Source organism: Bombina bombina, chromosome 6 (genome assembly GCF_027579735.1).
Source record: "Bombina bombina isolate aBomBom1 chromosome 6, aBomBom1.pri, whole genome shotgun sequence".
Classification (NCBI taxonomy): Eukaryota; Metazoa; Chordata; class Amphibia; order Anura; family Bombinatoridae; genus Bombina; species Bombina bombina.
The window spans coordinates 856,349,628-856,375,335 of NC_069504.1; the positions used below are offsets into that span (position 1 = coordinate 856,349,628).

General features: G+C 36.0%; 2 protein-coding genes across 2 annotated transcripts in view; one reads left to right on the forward strand and one right to left on the reverse strand.

Annotated features, from left to right (window-relative positions):
• CNTROB (centrobin, centriole duplication and spindle assembly protein) overlaps positions 1-1,806 on the reverse strand; it is a 32,530-nt gene extending 30,724 nt beyond the window's left edge. The window contains exons 1-2 of the mRNA XM_053718288.1: positions 1,665-1,806; positions 126-492 (exon numbers count right to left, since the gene is read on the reverse strand). Coding sequence (XP_053574263.1) covers positions 126-479 — 354 coding nt within the window. The 5' untranslated portion in view covers positions 480-492; positions 1,665-1,806. The remainder of the gene's footprint in view (positions 1-125; positions 493-1,664) is intronic.
• A 328-nt stretch (positions 1,807-2,134) lies between these two features.
• On the forward strand, positions 2,135-10,682 carry TRAPPC1 (trafficking protein particle complex subunit 1). Its single transcript, XM_053716127.1, has 5 exons — positions 2,135-2,190; positions 3,158-3,256; positions 5,579-5,649; positions 7,596-7,734; positions 10,128-10,682. The coding sequence occupies exons 2-5, from the start codon at positions 3,158-3,160 to the stop codon at positions 10,254-10,256; spliced, it is 438 nt and encodes a 145-aa protein (XP_053572102.1). The 5' UTR covers positions 2,135-2,190; the 3' UTR covers positions 10,257-10,682.
• The last annotated feature ends 15,026 nt before the right edge of the window (positions 10,683-25,708 follow it).

The window sequence follows — 25,708 nt, forward strand, 5'->3', positions numbered from 1 at the left end:
TTAGTAAAATGTTAAAAAACAAGTAATATGCCATGTAGTAATCAGCCACTAAGGGCTATTATCCATACATACAATGCATAGACTGAAAATGCTGGAAGGGTCAAGCCCTAAATGAGCAAACCTACCTTTGTACCAGAGACCTCCACACCCTCCTGTAACTTTCTGGACATCTCATTTGCCAGCTCTTCTGTATCAGACATTATTGGACCTTGGACTGCAAAATGCTCTTCTGCACTGGGAACTATGGTTATATTCTCTTCACTGTCCATCTCTCTGCTGCACCTCAAAGAGGCATAGAATTGTGTTGTGACCCCAGATGAGGCTGCACGTCTAAAGGAAGAGGTGGAAGAAGGAGACAAAACAAATGGAGGAGGAGAAGAATAAGGGGTCACCTGACAAGGAGAAGGGGACAGTGGGAGAGGTTCTATACCACTGATAAGTGAGGAGTCATGGAGAGAGAACGCCGGGGGCAGAGCCATGTAATCAGAGACCCTGGTGGCACAAAAAAGGAAGCAGAAATTAGAAAGAGAATATAATATTTAGAAATTAAACAGGATACCCAAAACTGTGCACAACAACTATATAATTATATGTTTTATAGGATCCTCTTCAAATGGTTTGCAAACACACTTACAAATATCTAAAGTATCTAAGAAATTAAAGGGACAGTATACTGTAAAATAGTTTTTCCCTTAATGTGTTTACAATTGCTTTTTTTACCAACTGCAGAGTAAAAAATGTATGAAAATGAGCTTTTTAAGGTTTATTTCTGTATATTAAAGCTCTGATTTTGTGTTTTGAAGCCACAGCCTAATATAATAGGTTGAGCTTGTAGGTATAATCAGATCTCATTACTGTATCACATTGTGCACATATACCTGCTTCTTTATCTTATATCTGTCCTTAAAACAATCACCAATACTTTGAGAGAACAATGGAAAATCAACATTTTACTACCTTATCTCTGCTTTATCACACTGGGAGTGTAATTTTTTCTGCTGGCTGTGTTTACAAAGCTTATCTATAGCTGGTACGCACGGCCACAAACTTTCAGAATAGGTGGGGATACCACATGCTAAATTAACAATTTCAAATGCCAATATAAGGGTAAAGGAGCTACTTGTAAACAATTTAATACACTCCAGCAGGTAAAGTGGATCATTGGGAACAAATTAAAGGGGAGAAAATTTTTGAGTAAACTGTCCCTTTAAGCTATAGATTAAAAAAATAGTTATTTCTCTTCCAAAAGAAGGTATGGTAATTATGTAGGTAGTATACACATGAAGCACAATAGGAACTGCAACCCTTGTTCATGTTAATCCAAAGATCTTATTCCCTAAAACTCATACACATTACTATCCTTAGTGAAGAATGTGCATCCGAAAATTATAGCTGGAATTAGAGACACTGAAGTTACTGTTAGTAAATCTACGGTGTATTGACTCCACAAAGGAAGTCACTGACTCTTTATAGTAAACTGGCAAAAACCTAAAAGTGTCAATCAACCTAAATCTAAGAACATGTTTACAAAATGACAGGTGGAATTGTAGTTATATTACATATTTTGTCCATAAAGCGGAAGGCTACACAACTACAAATACATTCTGACAACTTTAATGAATGCTTTTAAGACTATATATCACAAAGAATAGTAAAGTACTTACGGTACCCGTGTAGATCCACTCTCTGTCTTGACCTCTATTGATATATAATGTTTTTACCGTTTGAAACCCGCTCCCCCTGCCGCCTTCCGGCGTCACCTCTCTGCGACAATGTCTCTATTTTTCTATCCATAGCAACCAAGTGTGTATATAGATGGTATGCCTCGTCTATAGTTGTATTGTTTTTCAATGGGTGTACCAATATGGCTACCATATGGTAAAATAGCTCCCGAGAGCGAGACTGAACGCTCTCAAGCTGCGACATCTTGCTACACACATCACTATATATTACAATTTGGCAGCAATGTGACACCATTTACTTTTGAGACTTATAATGTATATTATATTATATCTTAACACACCCTCATATAAACAACAACACTGGATACTCTCGTAATTTTGGAGAAAAAAAATATTGCTTTGCCAGCTACAAAAATGGCGGACGCTGCTTTGCTTAGAAACTTGCTCTCGTTCAATGGGAAGGGCCTGAAATACGGAAGTGTTAGGGGAAATACAAGACGGTGACAGGGTAAGAATTTGTAACGCTAACAAACATCTTTCATTATAAGCAATTTTCATTAATTAGCACTTTGCCAGCGAGCGTCTGTTGATCCAAATTAGTCTAGTAAAAAAGGATATTTAAGAAATATATGCATTAAGAAAAAGAGCTGCCAATTTGCTAAAAATATGTTCGAGATAAAATCTTAGTGATTTCCCTTGAATTATTTTATGTAAAGCTATTTAAATTGCTAGTAAAAGGAAATGTAGGTTTGTGCACAACATGTTCCACGGCTTAGTTACTCATTGGCTGATAGGGACAATGTCACTTTTACTTAGGGGGGTTACTAACGGTAAAATAAACAAGTTACTTGTTTGATTCCTGCTAGGTATGACGATTCAGCCTGTTAAAGGGACAGTCTACTCTGTTATTACATTTTCTTCATTCTCCTGATATTCTTTGTTGAAGAGATACCTAGGTAGATAACCTGCATATGTCTGGAACACTAAATGGCAGGAAGAAATGCTACCATCTAGTGCTCTTACAAATGTATAACATTCTTTCAAAATTGTTACCATATAGTGCTGCAGATATGAGCAAGCTCCTAAAAGAAATTAAACTTTCATGATTCAGATGGAACATATCATTTTAAACAACTTTCAAATTTGCAACTTTTAGTTAATTTGCTTTGTTTTTCTCTGTACCCTTTGTTGAAAAGCCTACCTAGGTAGGCTCAAAAGCAGCAATGCACTACTGGGAGGCCAGTTGTCATTGTCTCTCCTGATATGTTCAGCAAGCTCTAGTAGTACTTTGCAGGGATTGTTTTAGTGCAGAGGAAACACAAGTGTAACATTTTTGGGGCAGTAAATATAAATATAATTCTGCCAAGTTTCCTTTATTTTAATTTGTTTAAAAAAGCAAAAGGAAAAATAGTTGATTTTATGTTTCCACAATTTTTTATTCTTTTTCCATGACCCTCTCTGGCTTCTCTTGACAGATGACGATCCATAACTTGTACATCTTTGACAGAAATGGTATCTGTTTGCATTACAGTGAGTGGAACCGGAGAAAGCAAGCTGGGATCTCAAAAGATGAGGTGAATATTAGGTTGCACTCTACACTGTAAGGTTTTTATTGACAGGGTAGATTGTGAATACAAAATATGAGGTTATTATGGGATTGCACTTTGCACTGCTGGGAATACAAAACACAAGGTGATTATGAGGTTGCACGCTACACTGGTGGGTTTTTATACATAAGGGTCAGGCTGGGAATACTAAACATGAGGTGATTACGAGGTTGCACGCTAAACTGGTGGGTTTTTATACATAAGGGTCAGGCTGGGAATACAAAACATGAGGTGATTATGAGGTTGCACGCTACACTGGTGGGTTTTTATACATAAGGGTCAGGCTAGGAATACAAAACATGAGGTGATTATGAGGTTGCACGCTACACTGGTGGGTTTTTATACATAAGGGTCAGGCTGGGAATACAAAACACAAGGTGATAAGGGGGTTTCACACTACACTGGTGGTCAGGCTGGGAATACAAAACACAAGGTGATTATGAGTTTGCATGCTACACTGGTGGGTTTTTATACATAAGGGTCAGGCTGGGAATACAAAACACAAGGTGATTATGAGGTTGCACGCTATACTGGTGGGTTTTTATACATAAGGGTCAGGCTGGGAATACAAAACACAAGGGGATTATGAGGTTGCATGCTACACTGGTGGGTTTTTATACATAAGGACAGGCTGGAAATATAAAACATGAGGTGTTTATGAGGTTGCAAGCTACACTGGTGGGTTTTTATACATAAGGACAGGCTGGGAATATAAAACATGAGGTGATTATGAGGTTGCACGCTACACTGGTGGGCTTTTATACATAAGGACAGGCTGGGAATATAAAACATGAGGTGATTATGAGGTTGCAAGCTACACTGGTGGGTTTTTATACATAAGGGTCAGGCTTGGAATACAAAACATAAGGTGATTATGAGGTTGCACGCTACACTGGTGGTTGCTTATACATAAGGGTCAGGCTGGGAATACAAAACACATGGTGATTATGAGGTTGCACACTACACTGGTGGTTTTTTATGCATCGGGTCAGGCTAGGAATGCAAAACATGAGGCGAATATGAGTTTTCATGCTACACTGGTGGGTTTTTATACATAGGGAGAAACTATTAATACAAAATATGGGGTGATTATGAATTTTCATGCTAACTACTAGGTTTATATATATATATATATATATATATATATATATATATATATATATATATATATATATATATATATATATATATATATATATATATATATATATATATAGGGGAAAACTGTTAAAATTAAAGATGAGGTGGTTTTGAAGTCACACTCTTCTTCTGGGTTTTATAGACAGGGGCTAAATGGGATTAAAAAAAGATGAGGTGATTATGGGGTTGCACTTTACACAGCTTGGTTTTTATACTTAGGGGCAGGCTGAGATTAAAAATAAACGGTCGCCGTACCCTGTAGATTGCACTATTTTCATATGTCTCAACAGTCACAGAGGGGTAATAATATGAAAGAGCAACATGAGAGCTAAGGGCGTTGAGCTGAAGCTGTAGGGTGGTGGTCGGTTTAGGAGTAGCCTGTGGAAGCACATCTTTACAGCATAGGTGGTTGATTCATGTGATAGATTTCCAGCAGAGGTGGTAAGGACAAATACTGTAAGGGAACTCAAAAATGCCTCTGATATCTTCAAGACTATCCTGAGAATTACTTAAAGGGACAGTAAAGTCACAATTAGACATTCATGATTTAGACAGATCATATAGTTATAAATAACTTTCCAATTTTGCTTCTAATATTTTATTTGCTTCCTTCTCTTATTATCCTTTGCTGAAATGTTTATCTAGGTAAGCTCAGGAGCAGAAAAGAACCTAGGTACTAGCTGCTGATTGGTGGCTGCACATATATACCGATTGTCATTGGCTCACCCCATGTGTTCAGTTAGAAACCAGTAGTGCATTGCTGCTCCTTCAGCAAATGATACCAAGAGAATGAAACACATTTGATAATAGAAGTAAACTGGAAAGTTGTTTAACATTGTGTGTTCTACCTAAATCATGAAATCAATTTTTGGGGTTTTATGTCCCTTTAAGCTTACACTTCATATGGAATTACAGGTAGTTTCCTTCTGGATTAATTACCAAATTTATGTTTCCATGTTTATAAATAACCACAACTTCAATACTGAATGCAATAACTTGTCTAGACAGTTTAAATAAAAATTCCGTGTCCTTTCTCTCCTTTTCTGTGTTGTCCATTCTGCTCATACTTACTTTTTTTTATTTTTTTGCATTTCTTTTGATTTTGTTCTTCTCCATATCTGATTTTGTCTATCTCCTTCACCACCCCAGGAGTACAAGCTTATGTATGGAATGCTTTACTCCATTCGCTCTTTCGTCAGCAAGATGAGCCCAACAGACATGTATCCTCTTTATATAAAAACAAAAACAATGTTTATCCCACATGGGGCCGATTCTCAAAAACTCTCCAGCATGGAAAGAAATTGTCAATTTATTTTACTGTGTATTACATTGTAAAGTAAGTGTCTCTCCTTCATATAAAGCATATTAGTCAACTCTGCTTAAAGGGAAGGTAAACTTTGATGAATGAAAGCCCGTTTTTTAAAAATACTATTAAAAATAAGGGCACTTTCATTCATCAAGTTTAGAAAGCAGCCGTTTTGATTAAAAACTTACCTTTGTTCTTTTCACAGCCAGAGCAGCTTCCCCCACACAGAGATCCTCTCTTCACACGTCATCAATTACTAATCCAGCTTCCTCCAATCACGGCATGGCCTCAGGCAATGACTACCCTGGGGGGAAAGCCGTGATTGGAGGAAACTGGATTAGTCATTGATGACGTGTGAAGAGAGGATCTCTGTGTGGGGGAAACTGCTCTGGCTGTGAAAAGAACAAAGGTAAGTTTTTAATCAAAACGGCTGCTTTCTAAACTTTGATGAATGAAAGTGCCCCTGTTTAATAGTATTTTTAAAAAACGGGCTTTCATTCATCAAAGTTTACCTTCACTTTAATGAGAAACGCAAGAACCAAGTTCTTTAAAAACAATTTGTGAAGGGGATCATGATACAGATAAGATATCTTATAGAATCTCACCAGACCAGAGAGCTTTTGAGAATTGTTCCCTTTAAGAGAATATGGACCTCAGAGGTGAGAGGGGAAATAATTGTTTACGGTGTAGCAAAGCTACCAATGGCACTATTGATGTTACACAATCCAATTAGTTAAAGGGACATTCCAGACAAAATTGAAATCCACATGGATGCATTTCATTTTGAATAGAAGCATTTCTGTAATATATAAGTATTATCAAAAATGCTTCTAATAAAAGCTGTAGCTGCATTTTAAACACAGCGCTTGCTCAGAGAGCCTAAGGTGCTTGTACCATCTGGTAATGACTCATTTTGTTAATTGCTGACAGGTACAAGCCCCACTGGCGCTCTGAGCAGCTACAATATTTAAAATGCTGGCACACTGAGGAAATCTAGCTAAGCTTCACGTGCACGTGCGGGTAAAAATGTTGACACCAAAACAGTGATAACTTTTACTTGAAGCATTTTTGCCAATGTATATTGCAAATATGTTTCTATTCAAAGATATAATTCATCTATATGCATTTACATTTTAACCGGAATGTCCCTTTAACTACAGCCATGTTCCTGTAACATTTTAATTTACAAAATGCTTGAACTGTGCGTGGCACGTCTACAAATTACATAAAATATGTGGCATGTGATGTTGTTTTGAAACATCTTGAATCAGTGTTTCATCTGTAATATTTTAGTAGGATACAGGAGCATTAAAGTGAATGTAAATTTGAATAAATAAGTGCCTGATTTTTAAAAATACTATTAAAAACACGGGGCACTTTTATTCATTAAAATTAACATTCAAGTGTTCGTTTTTTTAAAAAATACCTTTTTCTTTAGGAAACCCAGACCGGCGATCCTCCGCCCACTTCTCCTGCTGTAGTTAGCATATCAATGAGGAAATCGTCTTCCTCCAATCGTTGCGTGGCCTCACAAGCTGGACGACATGGGGCGCTCGCAACGGTTGGAGGAAGCCGGTTTTGTCATTGCGGTGCTAAGTACAGAGGAGCTGCAGGTGGAGGATCGCCGGTCTGGGTTTCCTAAAGAAAAAGGTAAGTATTTAAAAAAAAAAAAAAAAAAAAAAAAAAAAACCTGCTTCAATGTAAATTTTAATGAATGAAAGTGCCCGTGTTTTTAATAGTATTTTTAAAGACCGGGCTCTTGTTCATTCACCTTTACATTCACTTTAAAGTGTATGCAAATAAGGAAAAAAGATAACCTATATATTGCAAAGGTGGGATACTCCTTAACACTCTGTGTAGGAAAGACGGTTTCCTCTCCTTCCAAACCAGCAAATACAAACTGCATTACTATGAGACACCAAGTGGCGTCAAGGTTGTCATGAACACAGATTTGAGTGTGGGGAGCATACGTGATATTCTGCATCAGATCTACAGCACGGTAAGAGTTTACGGAAGTTGACGTTTTTTTATTTTAATAAATGTATCGTATATATTCTATATCATATATGTGTGTGTGTGTGTATGTGTGTATATATATATATATATATATATATATATATATATATATATAATATAGTACTATAGTACTATGTGAACAAATGCTGTAAAGTAAGTACTTTTTAAAATAAAAATGTTAGTTTATTTTTATCCATTAACAAAATGCAAAGTGAGCAGAAGAAAAATGTTAATCAAATGAATAATTGGTGACTACCTAGACAACTTGTTGCTGTTTTACTTTACAACATTTTTTTCACACCTGCTTAAAACATTTCTGCTATCTTCGAATAAAATTACATAACAGCCGAGTTTTAAACATTTAAAAAAAAAAATTACTTAAGTTATTTTTCTGTAAAAAAACTCCGCCGACCACTGGATTTATTTGGTGGAGCTAATCTGGGTTTGAGTCTTCAGACAATGCCGCTAACCACAATATTTGTTCAGCAGCAAAAAATTAACTTTGTCCAAATATTCGGAAAAATTAGTTTTTCCATATCTTCATCTTCTGTACTATTTCGTATTCATTTACTGTTAAAAGAAACGGATACTGAATATTTGTGACACATTTACATTAGTTTTTGTTAAACAAATTTAATATATTTAAATGTTCCTTTGCTAAAGGTGAAAAAATGTTCACCTGTAGCTCTATGCTTAACTCTAGCTTGCAGCTGGAGAGCCACGATAATACAGACCCTTTTTGAGAGAGCCTGGGCCGCGCTACTAGAAGGTTAGCACTGCGGATCCCAGGGCCTGCGCTAAAGGACTTTCTCCTTTAACGCAGGCTGTAGGATTCACCGCACTATGCCAATTTGTGTGACCTGGGGCTCTGTGCAGAAGTGTTGGGATTAGCGTGACTCTTAAGCACGCTAGAGGTAAGTATTTAACCCTTAAAGGTAATTTAAAGGAAACTAATGAATACTGACAAATGTTGTCAGTATTTCTTTTGTTTTCTTTAAATTTAGTTGGTGCATTCATTTGGATATTTGTTTAATGGAAACAAAACACATTTACATATTTTTGTTACGAATTCACATTCGTAACGAAACAAATGCACAAGCCTTCTTACTACAGTCATATTGTTAGTATAAAGTGAATAATTTTACAGTTATCAAAGCTAACCCTGCTACATATCTTTCCGTAATTGGTTTTAGCTAAGAAGTACATTTTTAAAGCTAAATTACGAGAAAAGTATACTACAATATTATTTTACAATGACAAACTATACATTTTTAAATTAAAATCTCAAATTGTTTACTGTCCATTTTTAAGTAGGTTTATTTTGTATCATCTGCTTTGGCCAATTCTAAAAAACTGTAGTATAGACAGCGCCAAAAAAGCAATAAGAAAATAAAAATGCAATAAAACCACTGAGTGTTTATAGTACAAGGTGTGGTTATAAGAGTTTGTCTCAAATAAAAAGAAATTTACATATAAAACATGGAATAAGCTAAAATGCAATAGAGAGACAAAACACTGTTTGATTGGCCAGGTCCACATTACGCGTTTCAGGACTCCTCCCCCTTCCTCAGGCGCATCATTCCTCAGATGCTTTTCTTTAGACTCGGGTATGGATTGGCTCAGTTTTAAAGTTTGTAAATACACACATTTTACAAATTAATGGTTTGTATAGATTAAGTTTGACTACTTGGAATGTTTAATAAATTGCTATGTTTTTATATTTTAATGGTTAGGAATATATTCTAGTAAATAATGCAAAAAATGCTATAAGTAAAGAAAATTAATGTATATTTCTGTCTTATTTTTTTTTTTTTTTAAATACTTGAAATATTTTTTGCTTGTCTTTAAAAATCAACTGGTGTATACAGGTATACCTCCCTCTACAGCACTTCGCTAATACAGCGCTTTGCGAGTTGAACATCAACCTCCAAGGATTTTGAAACCGTGCTGTAATCTTCGTATGTTTGCGAGAAAAGTGACTTGCACCATTTTGTTATGCACAGTTCACTCTGTTTACAGCATTACAGTGCAATCTGTGTCTGTGTTATAGTCTGGCAAATTTTACTACAGTAATTGTCACTATTTTACAGGTACAGTATTTATTGAATACTAATGTAATACTGTGCTGTGCTAGTGTTAAACTAAACTTAGCACTATTGCGCCCCTAATATATGTTAGTTGAAACATGTTTTCAAGTCTTTAAACACACTGGCAAATGAAAAGAAAGCTACAACCACCTTGTTTCACTTTAAGGCCGTTTTCACTTTACAGAGGGGCTCCTGTCCCTAACCCGCTGTATGAGCGAGGTTTACCTGTATACATCTGATGACGAGAAGCTCTGAAAACTTAGTGTCATTTCTGCTTCCTTTTCCTTAGATCTACGTAGAATATGTTGTGAAGAATGCTCTCTGTTCTCTCAATGATCCTATTCAAAGTGAACTTTTCCGAGCCAAACTGGACAGTTACATACGGAGCCTCCCATTCTTTTCTGCTCGTGCTGGTTGAGAATGGACCTTAAGGACTCTTAAAATATCCTTCTTGCTCTCATGAAACGATGGAGATCTCCCCTGCCCCCCAAACACTCAGGTTTGCTTTAGAAGAAGTGGGAACATATCTGTGAATGTGCAAAACAATGGTACATGCAGCGGCCTGAGCATTGAGGCATTTGTACCTTTAAATAGGTGTGAAAAGGTTATGTGTTTAACCACTTGTCTGCCATTCTGTCAGAAACAGTTTTGAAGAACTCTCAAGCATGCATCACTGACACTGGTGACAGATGGGTTTGGGGTGAATATAAACTTAACCTGGAAACTACTTTTTGATTGGTTTTAGTTTACCCCCTTAATGTAATGTCAGCAATGTTTACAAGTATTATCAATTTGTGTTAGTGAACATTTCCTAATAAACATTCATTTTGTGTGTGCTCTTTTATTAATGGCTAATTATTGTACTCAAAAATGTTTCATTGTGCGTATGAAAGAGAGCATTTTTTTTGTCTGACAAAATGTAAAGTAAAAGCATTTAAAGGGACAGTCTACTTGTTAAAAATTGTTATTGTTTAAAAAAGATAAATAATCCCTTTATTACCTGTTCCCCAGTTTTTCATAACCATCACTGTTATATTAATATACATTTTAACTCTATGATTACCTGTATATAAGCCTCTGCAGACTGGGGGCTAGACTCATAATTCCCTTCTGTAAAACTATGTAGAAGGAAGAATTTATGGTACATGTCACCCTACAGTAGGATGCACAGAAACATAGGTTCATTTGGCTATGTCACCCAACACTGTCAGTGACAGAATCCTTGATCCCTTTTCTCTGTGTGTGTATCGTTGAGGGTCAGTTTCTTCAGAGGGCAGCCCAGCTATAAAACTTTGAAGACATATTCATACAGTTGAAGATGGTCTCTGTAATACAATTGGAAGGGACTTCCATTAATATCAAAGTGGAGGAAGCAACATACCTTCAGAAAGATCATCAAAAGGGTGTAGTAAATAGCCATTACTTAGCAAAATAGAGATGCTGCCCCGCTGCTTTAAATTTGCACTTTGGTTAAAGTTAAAGGGACATTAAACCCCAAAAATGTCTTTCATGATTCAGATAGAATACAATTTTAACCAAAATATCAAAGAAAAGCTGCACTCTCAATGGTGGAAAGTGAATAATGTGAATAGACCTTTATTAGGTGAACAGCAATGTTTCGGGGTACCTGCCCCTTTGTCATGCTAAAAACATAGTGCACATATTGATAATATATACCAATCCCAATAAAACAAGGACCAATGGGAACACATCAATCACATGGGCGTGGTTACAGAAATCACATGTGGATCAAGCAAAACAACATGTTAACCCTTTTGTTGCCCTTTTAGTGTAACTCAAAGGACCAAGATTAAAAACAAGGGGAAAGCATTTAACATAGCAACTATACATATCACAACCACATTAATAAAACAAATGTCAGCACAATTAATATGACGAATAATCTACAACAGTACAAGGTATCTTGAGACACAATTGGCATATCCTAAGAGAATCTTGTCCTGCCATTAAAGAGTTTATTCAAATGCCCAGCGCTGGCAAGGGTTACACCTGCGGGAGAAGAATTACTAAAGCAGTTGTTACTTCTGATTCAAATGTATCCCCATTCTTTGGTAAACAGAAGAATGGTACATTCTTCTGTCATGGATGCTCTCACTGTAATAGCGTCATTAAGGGAGGAAAAATTTCCCACCCCTACACTGGTTGTAAATTTAAAATATGGGGTTTCTATACTTGTAATTTGTCCTATGTGGTGTATTCCCATAAGTGCCCATGTGGGCATTTATTTATAGGTGAGACCACCCAAAGAGTTAGGGACCGCATTGGGCAACACAACCCAGGACTAAAAAATCGACCAGTGCCGGCCCATTTTTTTACAAATGGGCCACCAAGTGAGCCAATTGCGCTTTATGGTGCTAGATCAGGCTAAGAGAAAACCTAGGGGGGTGATAGAGGGACATTCTTTACAAGGAAGCTAAATGGATATGGAAGCTGGATACATTATATCCCAAAGGCATGAATAGAGATTTTGATCTCAATTCTCTGTTGTAGATTATTTGATAATTTTATTTGACTTATTCATTGTGCTGACATTTGTTTTATTAATGTGGTTGTGATATGTATAGTTGCTATGTTAAATGCTTCCCCCTTAGTTTGGTTTTAATCTTGTTCCTTTGTGTTACACTAAAAGTACAACAAAAGAGTTAATATGTTGTTTTGCTTGATCCACATGTGATTTCTGTAACCCCACCTATGTGATGTGTTCCCATTGGTCCTTGTTTTATTGGGATTGGTATATATTTTCAATATGTTCGCTATGTTTTTAGCTTGACAAAGTGTCAGATGCCCCTTCAGAGTGCAGCTTTTCTTTGATATTTTTATACTTTGAAACAAGGGGTTATGCTCTGAATTTGCCTGCACCCTCCCGAAGTAGGGATGGGCGAATGTTTCACAACATTCGAAAAATGAAACTAATTTTAACACATTCGTTCATTTGAATCGAATTTCGAATGTTTACATGACATTCGATTTTCGAATGTTCGGTTTGGAATTTTACGATTACATTCAAAAATATTAGTTTTGAAAAATTCAAATTTATATATTTGTAATAGTATTTCTATAATGCTTTATTTAAATGTAATATTCAAATTATGCAATATTCGAATTCGAAATATTCAAATTTATATATTTGTAATAGTATTTCTATAATGCTTTATATAAATGTAAAATTTGAATTATGCAATATTCGATTGAAATAGAAACATTTGAATTGATATATTTGTATCTATTATGTATCAATTTACTAGATTCCCTACCACATGAACTATTGAACTTCTGAATAGTATTTGTTAAATAGAATGTTAAATTCGAAATATCGAATGTGGACATTCAATGTAATTATAAACATTCAAATTCAAAAGTGACATTCGAAAACTGTAAATAGCATTCGATTATAAAAATTTTAAGAATATTCGTTCGTATCAACATTCGGATTTGTAATTCAAATTTCGGTAATAACATTTGTTCTAACATTCAAATTCGGAAATTTACACATTCGCCCATCCCTACCCTGAGGCCTGTTGGATATTCATATCAGGTGTGCTGGTCCTACTTTGCTGTTTATACAATTTTAAACCACATTCCAATTTACTTTTATTATCTAATTTGCCTTATTCTTTTAATATCCTTTGTTGGTGCAAACCAATCACAAGGCATCTATGTGCAGCTACTGAGCCTATCTAGATATTCTTTTTAGCAAAGGTTAACAAGAGAATGAAGCAAATTAGATAATAGAAGTAAATTAGAAAGTTGTTTAAAATTGCATGCTCTATCTAGATCATGAGAGAAAAAAAAATTGGGGTTTGTGTCCCTTTTAATAAAGTTTATTGCTCCTAACTATAATTTGAGGAAATTATTTGAAGCTAGGTAAAAACAAAACTGGATAAGATTGTCTAAATTTAAAGGGACAGTCAACACCAGAATTTTTGTTGTTTTAAAGGATAGATAATCCTTTTATTACACATTCCCCAGTTTTGCACAGCCACCACGGTTATATTAATACACTTTTTACCTCTGTTATTACCTTGTATCTAAGCATCTTCTGACAGCCCCCTGATCACATGACATTTTATTTATTATATATTGACTTTCATTTTAGCCAATTAGTGTCTGCCACAATTCACAGGCGTGCTCACAATGGTATCTATATGGCTTACAGGAACTAGCTCTCCCCTGTTGTGAAAAGCAAATACAAAAGCATGTGATTAGAGGCGGCCTTCAAGGGCTTAGAAATTATCATATGAGCCTTCCTAGGTTTAGCTTTCAACTAAGAATACCAAGAGAACAAAGCAAAATTGGTGATAAAAGTAAATTGGAAAGTTGTTTAAAATTACATGCCTTATTTGAAACATGAAAGGTTTTTTTGGACTTGACTGTCCCTTTAAAGACAATAGCAGGTTACAAGCCTGTTCAGCATCCTATGAGCAGGTAAATCCTGCTATCCTCTTCTATTTACCACCCAAACGTTGTTCCAGAATGCCAAACCCAGTCTGTGCCTTTACTGTCCAGACTGAGGACCACTGATCCCCTGCGCTAAGACCCCTCAAGCAAAGCCATATTACTCCTGGGCACAACTTCTCAAATGATAGGATGTGCTGGAGAATAACAGTAACATAAACCATAGCAAGCTATAAATCTGTCATATTATTTGCAGTGTACCACAGACTTAAAGGGATACTAAACCCAAATTTGTTTTCTTTCATAATTCAGATAGAGCATGCAATTTTAAGTAACTTTTTAATTTACTCATACTATCAATTTTTCTTATTTCTCTTGCTATCTTTATTTAAAAAGCAGGAATTTAAAGTTAAAGGGACACTGTACCCAAAAAAATTATTTCGTGATTCAGACTGAGCATGAAATTTTAAGCAAATTTTTAATTTACTCCTATTATCAAATTTTCTTCATTCTCTTGTTATCTTTATTTGAAATGCATGAATGTAAGTTTAGATGCCGGCCCATTTTTGGTGAACAACCTGGGTTGTCCTTGCTGATTGGTGGATAAATTCATCCACCAATAAAAAAGTTCTGTCCAAAGTACTGAAACCAAAAAAAAAGCTTTGATGCCTTCTTTTTCAAATAATGATAGCAAGAGAACGAAGAAACATTGATAATAGGAGTAAATTAGAAAGTTGCTTAAAATTGCATGCTCTTTCTGAATTACAAAAGAAAAAATTTGGGATCAGTGTCTCTTTAAGGAGCCAGCCCATTTTAGGGTCAGCACCCTGGAGAGCGCTTGCTGATTGTTGGCTACATTTAGCAAACCAATAAGCAAGCATAACCCAGGTTCTGAACCAAAAATGGGCCAGCTTTTAAGCTTTACATTCCTGCTTTTTAAATAAAGATAGCTAGAGAACAAATAAATAGGAGTACATTAAAAAAGTTGCTCTATCTGAATCATTAAAGAAAATATTTGGATTTAGTGTCCCTTTAAGGGAAGTAAAAGAAAAAAAATCACACCTCACAATTTTCTTGGAGCGCTGAGGTGGAGTCACTGCAGTCAGGGCTTTGATATTCAGGGGTGGAGCCAGATCGGTTGGGCAATTCAGGGCTGTGGTAGACTGGGAGTGGAGTAATGACAATCTAAAAGTGTGACCAGATGGTCTGTGAGCTTGACCAGGAATTTATGGATGAGGTTTAAGTGGTACTCAATTTGCCTTAGTGAAGAATAGGGAAAGGGACAGTGGTCCCAGACTGGGTCTGTTTTACAAAATTTAGGATAGTTGGGCTTTTTTTTTGTTTTGTATCAGTTTGAAAGAGTTTAAAAAGGAAAGAGGGGTTTTTTTTTATAGAGAGGTGTAGATATATGTTTTTAGCCAAGAATAAAGATGCACCAGAACATTACTGGAGTTTGGTGTTAGAAAGTAAAATAGCTGTGCATGCTGGTCACATGGGTCTGCTGCTGGATAGAGGTTTCAGTAGTGAGTCCCTTGGGCTGATGTATTTCCAAAGTGGGGGGATCCATTTTCTGATGTTTGATGATGGCAGAATCCTTAGAAAGTTGGATTGACATGCTGAATGATGGGATGTTGTGGTTAATCCAGTGTTAATGGGATGTGGTTATTGTTGACCTATGAGAAATTAATGAGTTTGAGATTCATTGTGGTGAGCTGTTCAAGTGGATAGATAGTGTTTTCATTATTTATTTTTCCTACCATTTCAGGTACTTTTAAAGGACATGAAACCCCAAAATTTTCTTTCATTATTCAGATAAAGAATACAATTTCTAAAAAGTTTCTAAATTACTTCTATAATCAAATTTGCTTCGTTCTCATGTTATTCTTTGTTGAAGAGATACCTAGGTAGGTAACATGCACATGCCTTTTTTAGGTTTTACTTCCCTTTAATTCTAAAAATTGTGGGGTTTCTAATTCTGAGTTTTGGAAGAGCAGCCTTCAGAAGCCTAAAGCTTGTGGGAGAGAGGTACGTTCGAGAAACCAGACACTGGTTAAAAAACGGCTTTGCTCAGCGTGGTGCTTTTCGGAGAGGAGAAGGGGTCACACAAAGGAAAGGTTAAAAATTGTGCAGACAGAAGGCTCTGGCACGGATATCGGGCTTCTATACTACACCACCACAGAGGTAGATGGTAAAATTGTTTCCCTATACATACTCTCTCTTGGAACGTAACTGCTGCTGTATATGGTAATCACACTTACTAAGTGTGCCTGTAATTAGTACACAACACGTATACTTATTTAAAATCACAACACGGAGTGGTTAAAGTCTGTTACCCAGTGTGTGCCTGTAGTCACATTTTAAAGGGTTTTTTCTCTATTGATTTTATTGAATGTTGGTTATTTACCCCTGTTGACTCAGCACAGAGGCTTGACAATTTACACACACACAGTATATTGTGATCATTTGACATGGAAGCACCAGATCTTTTTCCAATGTGATCCTTATTGGATCTAGATACAGACAGGCTGACACTAGAGCAGGGGTTCTCAACCCAACTGACCCCAAGGCCCGGTAAATTTCAGCCGGACCTGTCCAGGGCCCGGTAATCATCGGGAGTGGGTTGTAAAGTGCAGAATATATATATATATATATATATATATATATATATATATGTGTGTGTGTGTGTGTGTGTGTGTGTATAAAATGAACTCACTGACACCAATATATATATATATATATATATATATATATATATATATATACAGGACACACACACACACACACATATATATATATATATATACACACACTTGTGTACAGTGGGTTAATTATATAATAATTCATTGGTGTCAGTGGGAAAGATATATATATATATATATATATATATATATATATATATATATATATATATATATATACATACATACATACATACATACATACATACATACACACATACATACATACATACACACATTGGTGTACAGTGGGTTAATTATAGAATAACTCATTGGTGGTATATATGCAGTTCCAGAAAGGATAAGCACAGGCCCTCCGTAAGAGCAACCGCCAGGGTGCACATTTAATGTGAATAAGTACCAAGCTGGGAGGAAAAAGGCACTCACTGGACTTAAATATAAAAAAATATATAATCTTTATTTAGCACATATTAAAATGCATATATGCCATTTAATATGTGCTAAATAAAGATTATATATTTTTTTATATTTAAGTCCAGTGAGCGCCTTTTTCCTCCCAGCTTGAGATTATATATATATATATATAAATACACACACACACACACATATATATATATATATATATATATATATATATATATATATATATATATATATATATATACACATTGGTGTACAGTGGGCTAATTTTAAAATAATTCATTGGTGTCAGTGGGACCTCTCTCATATATATATATATATATATATATATATATATATATATATATATATATATTCTGTATATATATATATATATATATATATATATATATACACATACACACATTGGTGTCAGTGGGTTAATTATAATACAATTCATTGGTGTCAGTGGCCTAATTATTAAATTCATTGGTGTCAGTGGGCTTACTTACCTTTGCGCCTAACCGTCTGCTTCTGGTCACGCTCCCCACCGCTACACGATCACAGTACACAAGCGGTCATGCGCAGTGGCACTCTGACAGGCCCGTACAGAATTTCAGAGATGTAGAGTGGCGGGCCTATCAGAATAAGCAGAGAAGTAGAGGTATGTCGGGTCGCGGCCCACCAGCAGGGCCATCGCGGCCCGGTAGTGGGCCACGGCCCGGCTGTTGAGAACCACGGCACTAGAGGATACTTTTGTTAAAGGGACACTGAACCCAAATTTTTTCGTTTGTGATCCAGATGGAGCATGCAATTTTAATTGTTTTATTTATAATCCAAGTCACTGTCCAAAAACAATATCAACCATTTTGAAAACATGGCATAATCAAAAGATACAATAAATTTGACAACATAGTACTATGTTCATTTATACATGTAGTTAAATTTAGGCTAATCATCACATTAATGAACACAAACATTTTATTTTCCTACAATGCTTGGAGTTTTTGATTTTCAGTATAACCCCCCCCCTTGTTCCCCCCCCCCCATGCGAAGAGAAAACATAACAAAAAAACAAAAAAAAAAACAAAAAACAAAAAAACAAACAAAAACAAAAAAAAAAAAATTACCATCACTTTCTTCCTCCTGAAGCTTTACCAGTTCCCTAATAGAACAATTTCTGTATTTCTAAAGGGGAAGATTATATAATCTATTTCTGCAGCCGGAAAGATTTTTAAGAAGGCAGCCCATTTATCAAAGAACCTTTTAATGTCTTGTTCATTATTTATATCCGCGTTTCTCTGGTCTAAAATGCATTGTTTTTTCATGCAGTTTTTAATTTCAGTAATGCTTGGCATTGCATGACTTTTCCACTTCTTACAGATTAAATACCTGGTAGCAAGAATAGCGGAGATTATTATTTTTTCATCAGTTTGCTTACCAGGCTCTTCCTTAAGGCAGAGTATTATCTGATATATTGTCAAAGAGACATAGCCTATCTTAAGCACCTTTTTTAGCCAGTATTCGAGCCTAGCCCAGAGATTTTTAATCTTTGGACAATACCAAAACATATGTATTAAATCAGCTGCCTGATACGAACATTTAGGACATTTATTAAACCCTACATTCACACATTTGAAACCTCTCTCGGGGGTAAAATATGCCCCATGAAGGAGCTTAACATGTGCCTCCCTCCAAGTTGCAGAGAGCGTTACTTGTGCAATTTTTTTAATTGACAATTGAATAGTTTTAGACTCAATATTACTCTGAGGGATTGCTGTATTCCAGTAGAGGGCAATCTTTGCCAGTACCGGTTCTCCTTTATTTGTACCCAGAAGATGATAACATGGTGCAATTGACATATGACCATTTCTTGTTAGAGCAAGCCAATCATCGAGTTTACCTAGTCCCCATTCCCAACCAGCTTTCTTAACTAGGTCCTGTGCAAAATGCCTTAATTGCAAATACGCAAAGAAGTCTTTATTGGGCAAATCAAAATCTCTTTTTAATTCCTGGAATGTTTTGATATATTTTCTCTCTTTATCAATTATTTGGTATACCTTGGTTAACCCCCGATTATGCCATTTCCTAAAGACTTCGGAATGCAATCCTGATTGAAAAATAGGGTTACCTATTATAGGCAAAAGACAGGTAGCACTATTATTAATTGAAAGAAAGGTTACTATCTTGTGCCAAGCTTTAAGTGGGTTAAGAATTGTTTTAAATCGTTTAATTTCTGAGGGGATTTCTTTAGGTACTAAGTGTATTAATGCAGATAGAGAATATGGGTAGCAGACACTGGTCTCGAGATAATTATTCAAGACATAGTTATTAGATGAGATCCAGTCTGTTACGACACGAGCCAGAAAGGAGAGGTTATATAGCCTTATGTCTGGTAAGGCAAGACCACCATCCTTTCTTGGTATTGAAAGTTTCATAAGAGATATCTTTGACCTCTTATTCTGCCATAAGAACTGTATAAGTGAAGTATTGATTGAACGTATATCCTTACCTAATAGAATTATTGGTGTATTTTGAAGTATATATAAAAGTTTTGGAAGAAGAGCCATTTTAAAAAGGGCAATCCTTCCAGAAAGTGATATTGGGAGATTTTGCCATAACAAAAGCTTTTCTTTGATCATTTTTACTACTGGGGGTATATTCAATGTATAGAGATCTACGGACCTTGTCGGAATATGAATCCCTAGATATTTAAAAGAATCTTTTACTTGGCGAAAAGGAGTTTTTAAAATTGAAGTTTTATTTTTCCTGAGCCACACTATCTCTGATTTTGTCATATTTACTTTGTATCCAGAGAATGTACCAAATTGTTCCAAGATCTGAAAAAGTTTTGGTAAGTTCAGTTTGGTGTTAGCCAAATAAAGCAGCAGATCATCAGCATACAGACCGATTTTTATTTCGCAGTTACGAATTTTTATACCATCCAAATGATGGCGTATTTTAATTGCCAGAGGTTCAATGGAAATATTAAATAAGAGCGGGGAAAGAGGACAGCCCTGCCTTGTTCCTCTACCTAACAAGATAGAGGGGGAAATGTTGTTATTCACTATCAATCTTGTAGATGGGTGTTTATATAGATTTTCGATAAATTCAAGAAAATTACCTCTGATGCCAAATTGTCTTAACGATGTTTTGATATGTTCGTAAAATATTGAATCAAAGGCTTTTTCAGCATCTAAGGAAATAATAGCAAGGTCAGGTATGTCCTCCCCCCCGCTAGTTAAATTAGATAGTACCTCAAAATATTCTGTCACCAATAGGGCTTCCCTAATTTTTGAGGCTGAGTTGCGGTTATTTAGAAAACCTGCTTGATCAGTATGTATAATTTCTGAGAGGGGTCTTTGAAGTCTAGATGCTAGAATTGCAGTAAGAATTTTGTAATCTGAATTTAACAGTGCAATTGGTCTGTAGGATTCCTTGTATTCAGGGTTTTTTCCGCCTTTTAATATCAAAGTTGTGTAAGAATTGGTAAATGAAGAGGGGATCATTTTACCACTAATAAAGAAGCTGTTAAAGAGCGTGCAAAGATGTGGGGTGGCTTCACCAATCAGGATCTTATAGAATTCACTAGGCAAGCCATCTGGACCTGCTGCTTTATTTGAGGCAAGCTTGGATATTACTTTCTCTATTTCTTCTATGGAAATAGGGACATTGAGGCTATCAGCCATTTCTGATGTGACAGTAGGATACGTGATATCTCTCCAAAAGTCATCAGATGTATGCGTATCACTTGTTTTAAATGAATATAATTCCTGGTAATATTCATTAAATGCAGCTAGTATGTCTTCGGCTTTAGAAAGCTGAAGACCTTTATTATACAATTTGTCTATGATTGGTTGTTTTTTCTCATTTTTTATTAATTTGGCCAGCATCTTACCTGATTTATTACCATATTTATATAGCTTGGCCTGCATTTTTAATTCCTTTTGAGTTTCTTGCAGTAAAACAAAAGTATCCCTTTCATTTTTTGCTTTAACGTATTTTGCCCAATTTAAGGGGGTTTTGTCAAGCAGATAATGATTATAAGTGTTAGTTAAACATTGGCATGATTCTCTTTCTCTAGATCGAATTTTCTTATGCAGGGCTGAGCTATATGAAATTATTTCGCCTCTCATTACTGCTTTTGCAGTGTCCCAAAATACTTCAGGGCGGTTTAAATAGTCTTTATTAAAATGTACAAATTCCTTATATCTATTTATAAGCCAGTTCTTGAATTTTACCTCAGTCGTCAGATAGTAGGGAAAAAAGAAACGTGTTGCAGCAGAATACAAATGTGAAAGCTGAAACTCAAGTACAATCGGTGCATGATCTGAAAGAAATATTGGTCCTATATCTGTTTTTACCCCTCTCATCACCATACGTTCATCAATTAGAAAAATGTTGATTCTGGAGAGCGTCTTATGCGCCTTGGAAAGACAGGTAAAATTTTGAGTAGAAGGATTTTGCTGTCTCCAGATATCCCGCAGTGCTAAGTTCTGCATTATTTTTTTAAACATCTTACCCTCTAGATTATCTTTTTTTTGTTTTAACTGTTTGACATTATGTCTTAGCCTATCGATCGGGCATTGTGGTGCCATATTGTAATCTCCTCCCATAATTAAAGAGCCTTCCGTGAAGGATAATAATTTGGTCTGCAAAGTGTTCCAAAATTTTGGATCAAATACATTAGGGCCGTATGTATTACATAATGTATACATCTTCTGGGCAATCTTTATTTTCAGTAGTACATATCTCCCCCCGATGTCAGCCTCAAAATGTGTGACTTCGGTATCAATTTTCTTTCCTATTAGAATTGCTACCCCCCTTTTCCTCTTAACACTAGGTGCAAAATAGATTTCTTTTACCCATGTTGATTTAAGTTTTAAAAATTCTTCAGCTGATAAATGGGTTTCTTGAATAAAACCTATGTCAGTCTGGATCTTTCGCAGGTGATTAAGGATTGCTTTTCTCTTTATAGGGGTAGATATACCACCTACATTCCAAGATACTATTTTACAATTTTTATTCAGCATATTCATTTATACATTAAGAAGGGAGAAAGAGAAGAGAGAAAGAGAAAAAAAAAAAAAAAAAAATAAATAAAATAAATAAATAAAAAAAAAAAAATAAAAAAAAAATAATAATAATAATAATAATAATAAAAAAAAAATAATAATAATTTAAAATTAGACACCTAAATTTTCTCCGCACAGGTGGGGGTTGTGTCCTAGGACTCACGTCTAGAAGAGACACGGTCTTTCCCATAAGCAAAAACCTATAGCTTACACTCAGTCTAATAATCAGATATTCAATATTGCTGTTATTAAGCTTAGGAACCCAGTGTGTTATAGAAGCTCTCAGCCAGTTGAGCTTCTTCAAAGAAGTGTGTGACTTCCCCAACTTTAACCTTTAATTTGTAGGGGTACATTATGGTTGCCTGGTACCCTTTTTGTATCAGTTTGGAACAAACAGGAGCAAGCTCCCTTCTCCTTGCTGCAGTGTCAGCGGAGAAATCTTGAAACATAAGGATTGTAGCGTCTCCAGCCTTAACAGGCTGTTGTTTGCGATAATGCTGGAATAAGGTAAGTTTGTCTTGAAAATTTAATATTCTAGCGATAACAGGCCTAGGCCTAGTTCTATCTTTATTGCCTGAGCGAGGTAGACCAAGTCTGTGCGCTCTCTCCACTGGGATGGGATATAGGGTAGATGGCATCTTTAAAATTGTAGGCAAGGTTTCTGATATAAAATTAACAAGATTGTCATATTGTTGTTCTTCCGGAAGGCCTATAATTCTTATATTATTTCTTCTAGAACGATTTTCTAGATCTTCTAATCTGTTTTGAATTTTCTGTACGTTATTATTTATACCTTCTAGATTAGAACTATGCGTTATTGTTAGATCTTCCAGGTCCGAAACTCTTTGTTCGGCTTCCTGCAGCCTATTGGAGAATTGACGAACCTCTTGTGTCAGAGAAAGAAAATCTTGTTTGATTTCAGCTCTAAGAGCCTCAAATTTAGGAGAGAGCGCATCAGATATACTAGCGACTAAGCTGTGAATATTGGTTACTTCTTGTACAACTGGTACATTTAACATAGTTGGTTGCGCTTCTGTGGGAGGCTCCTGATTACCCTTCAATTTTCTGTCTCTCTGTCTTGCTGCCATGGCTGGAGAAATATTCCGGGGTGAGGTGTGAAGGAATTTATCCATGTGCCAGAAAAGAAAAGAGAATTAAAAAAAATTGAAGTGAGGCAATTTATCTAAGTGAAGATCAATACAGGGAGTGAACTTAATTTTAGAGTTAAGTTTGAGAAGGTGAAGCGTTCTCAAATAGACAAGTGAGGATAGGGATGTGCACTATTGTGACCAAGTGAGGGAAAAGAAAAGGGGAGAGAGAAAAAAAAAAAAAAAAAAAAAAAAGGAAAGAAAGGAAAAATAATAAACTGTGAATTAAATCGTGTTATTTAGATCCAGCCAGGGATGCAGAGATCAGGGACGTTATTAATGTTAGGCAATTTTATGCCAATTTGTTAATTGTCTTACTGTTGCTAATCTTCAAAAGACACAATAAAGGAAATGGTATCTCTGAAAGCAGCAACAGCAATTTCTTAATTAGATTTATATCCAAGAAAATATTATTCCAGCAATTATATACAGTATATTTTATAGGTAAGCAAACATATTCACAGTGACCTAGTTATATCCTGGTTCAGTCAGTTTCATTTGTATTTTATTTTCAGAGAAGTTAAAATATTTCTTTATAAGGTAGTTTTAACTAATGATCTTTATATTTCTATATAAACTTTCTCCCTGTCCAATAGTAAGGGATAGTATTTTATTTTCAGGGAACGTAGGAGATTTATTCTTAGGAAAGAGTTATTAGATAATATAACTGAGGATCTTTTATCTCTATATAGCCCTTCCCTCCAAGCAGTAATAATGGGTAATATATCCTGAAAAAGGTTATAGTAAATTTCTCTGGTATTGAATTATTAATTCCTTATTCACACTCAATAACCTTTGATTTTTTTTCTTCCTCCCCTTCTCCCCTCCCTTCTCTCTCCCCTGAGAATGTTTCACTTTTTAGAGGAGAAAGTACAATGTCTTTTTACATACTATGCACATTTTGCACATTTTACACATTCTTAAGCATTAACATTTTTGCCTAGATTTGCTCAATACATTGATATGACAAAAATTGTAGCGACAAGTAATATAGTTAAATAAAATTAAATGCGCCAAACAAATCATATGCAGAAAAAAGAATCATATAAGGAGCCAATGAAAAAAAAAAAAAAAAAAAAAAAAAAGTTCCTTTATATAGTTAATAAAGTTCAGCCAGTTCTTGTATGTATGCAGCTCGTCACCTTACCTGGGTCATTCTATGCATCAGCGTTCAACTAATAGCCAGGTAGGTGGGCGGAAAGAGCCTTCAATATGAGAAAATGCCAAAATTGCTGATACCTATTAGAGGGGTTAATTATACAGCCATCTTCCATAGCATTTTTACCAGGATCCATACAGTGTTCCCCAGGACATGCAGCTCTGGTTGGTATCCCCAAAAAAAAGGTGAAGAGAGAAAAACATGCTCCCAGATTGAGCACCTCCTAATTTAGCGCTTACCCACAGCGTCTCGAGGAACCAGAGCAGAGATATGCAGAGGCGCTGCACAGGGAGATCTCAGCGGCAACTGCCAGGCTAGCTACACACAGCCCCGACCTCCCACGCAGCACCGGTGGGGGAGGGGGGATTCTCCAGCAAGCTTTCAGTCCGGCACCGAGCAGAGCCGCTTCGAGTACTTATCGCTCCCTGCTTGAAGATGCGGCTCCGCCACCACACTTCAGCTCAGTCTCACGGATGATTTCTGTCTCCCTCGCAACTTCGGTGGGGGAGAGGAAGGTATGTGGGGGGTCCGCCGCGCTGCTGTGGGTACTCAGGGCAGGAGTCAGGAAAAAAACATCAGGTCCTTTGTTAGTGCAGCAGTGTTGATATATGTAAATAGCCTTATCCTCCCACGCAGCACCGGTGGGGGAGGAAAGGGTATGGAGAGAATCTGCTGTTATCCTGCAGGTAATTAGGGCCAGGTTCAAGGCAGTTTATCAGTATAGCAGAGAGAGTGTATAAAGATAGCCTCAACCTCCCACGCAGCACCGGTGGGGGAGGGAGGCACTCTGTTCCTCTTTGAAGTTATATCACAAGTTCTAATATATATAAAAAGAGGAAGCCCAAGGTATAGGCTTTTTGCAAGCTGACTAATAATGTCAGCACAGTGGGATGTCTGTCCACTGTCTGGTTCCAGGAGCGTTGATACAGGCTATCCAAGAAGCTACCCAGGTCCCTGGGTTTGGCACGAGAAAC

Coding starts and splice junctions, on each gene's coding strand:
- TRAPPC1 (XM_053716127.1), top strand. CDS start 3,158: ATGACGATCCATAACTTGTACATCTTTGACAGAAATGGTATCTGTTTG. Junction 5,650..7,595: donor AAGATGAGCCCAACAGACAT/GTATCCTCTTTA, acceptor CACTCTGTGTAG/GAAAGACGGTTTCCTCTCCT. Junction 7,735..10,127: donor TGCATCAGATCTACAGCACG/GTAAGAGTTTAC, acceptor CCTTTTCCTTAG/ATCTACGTAGAATATGTTGT.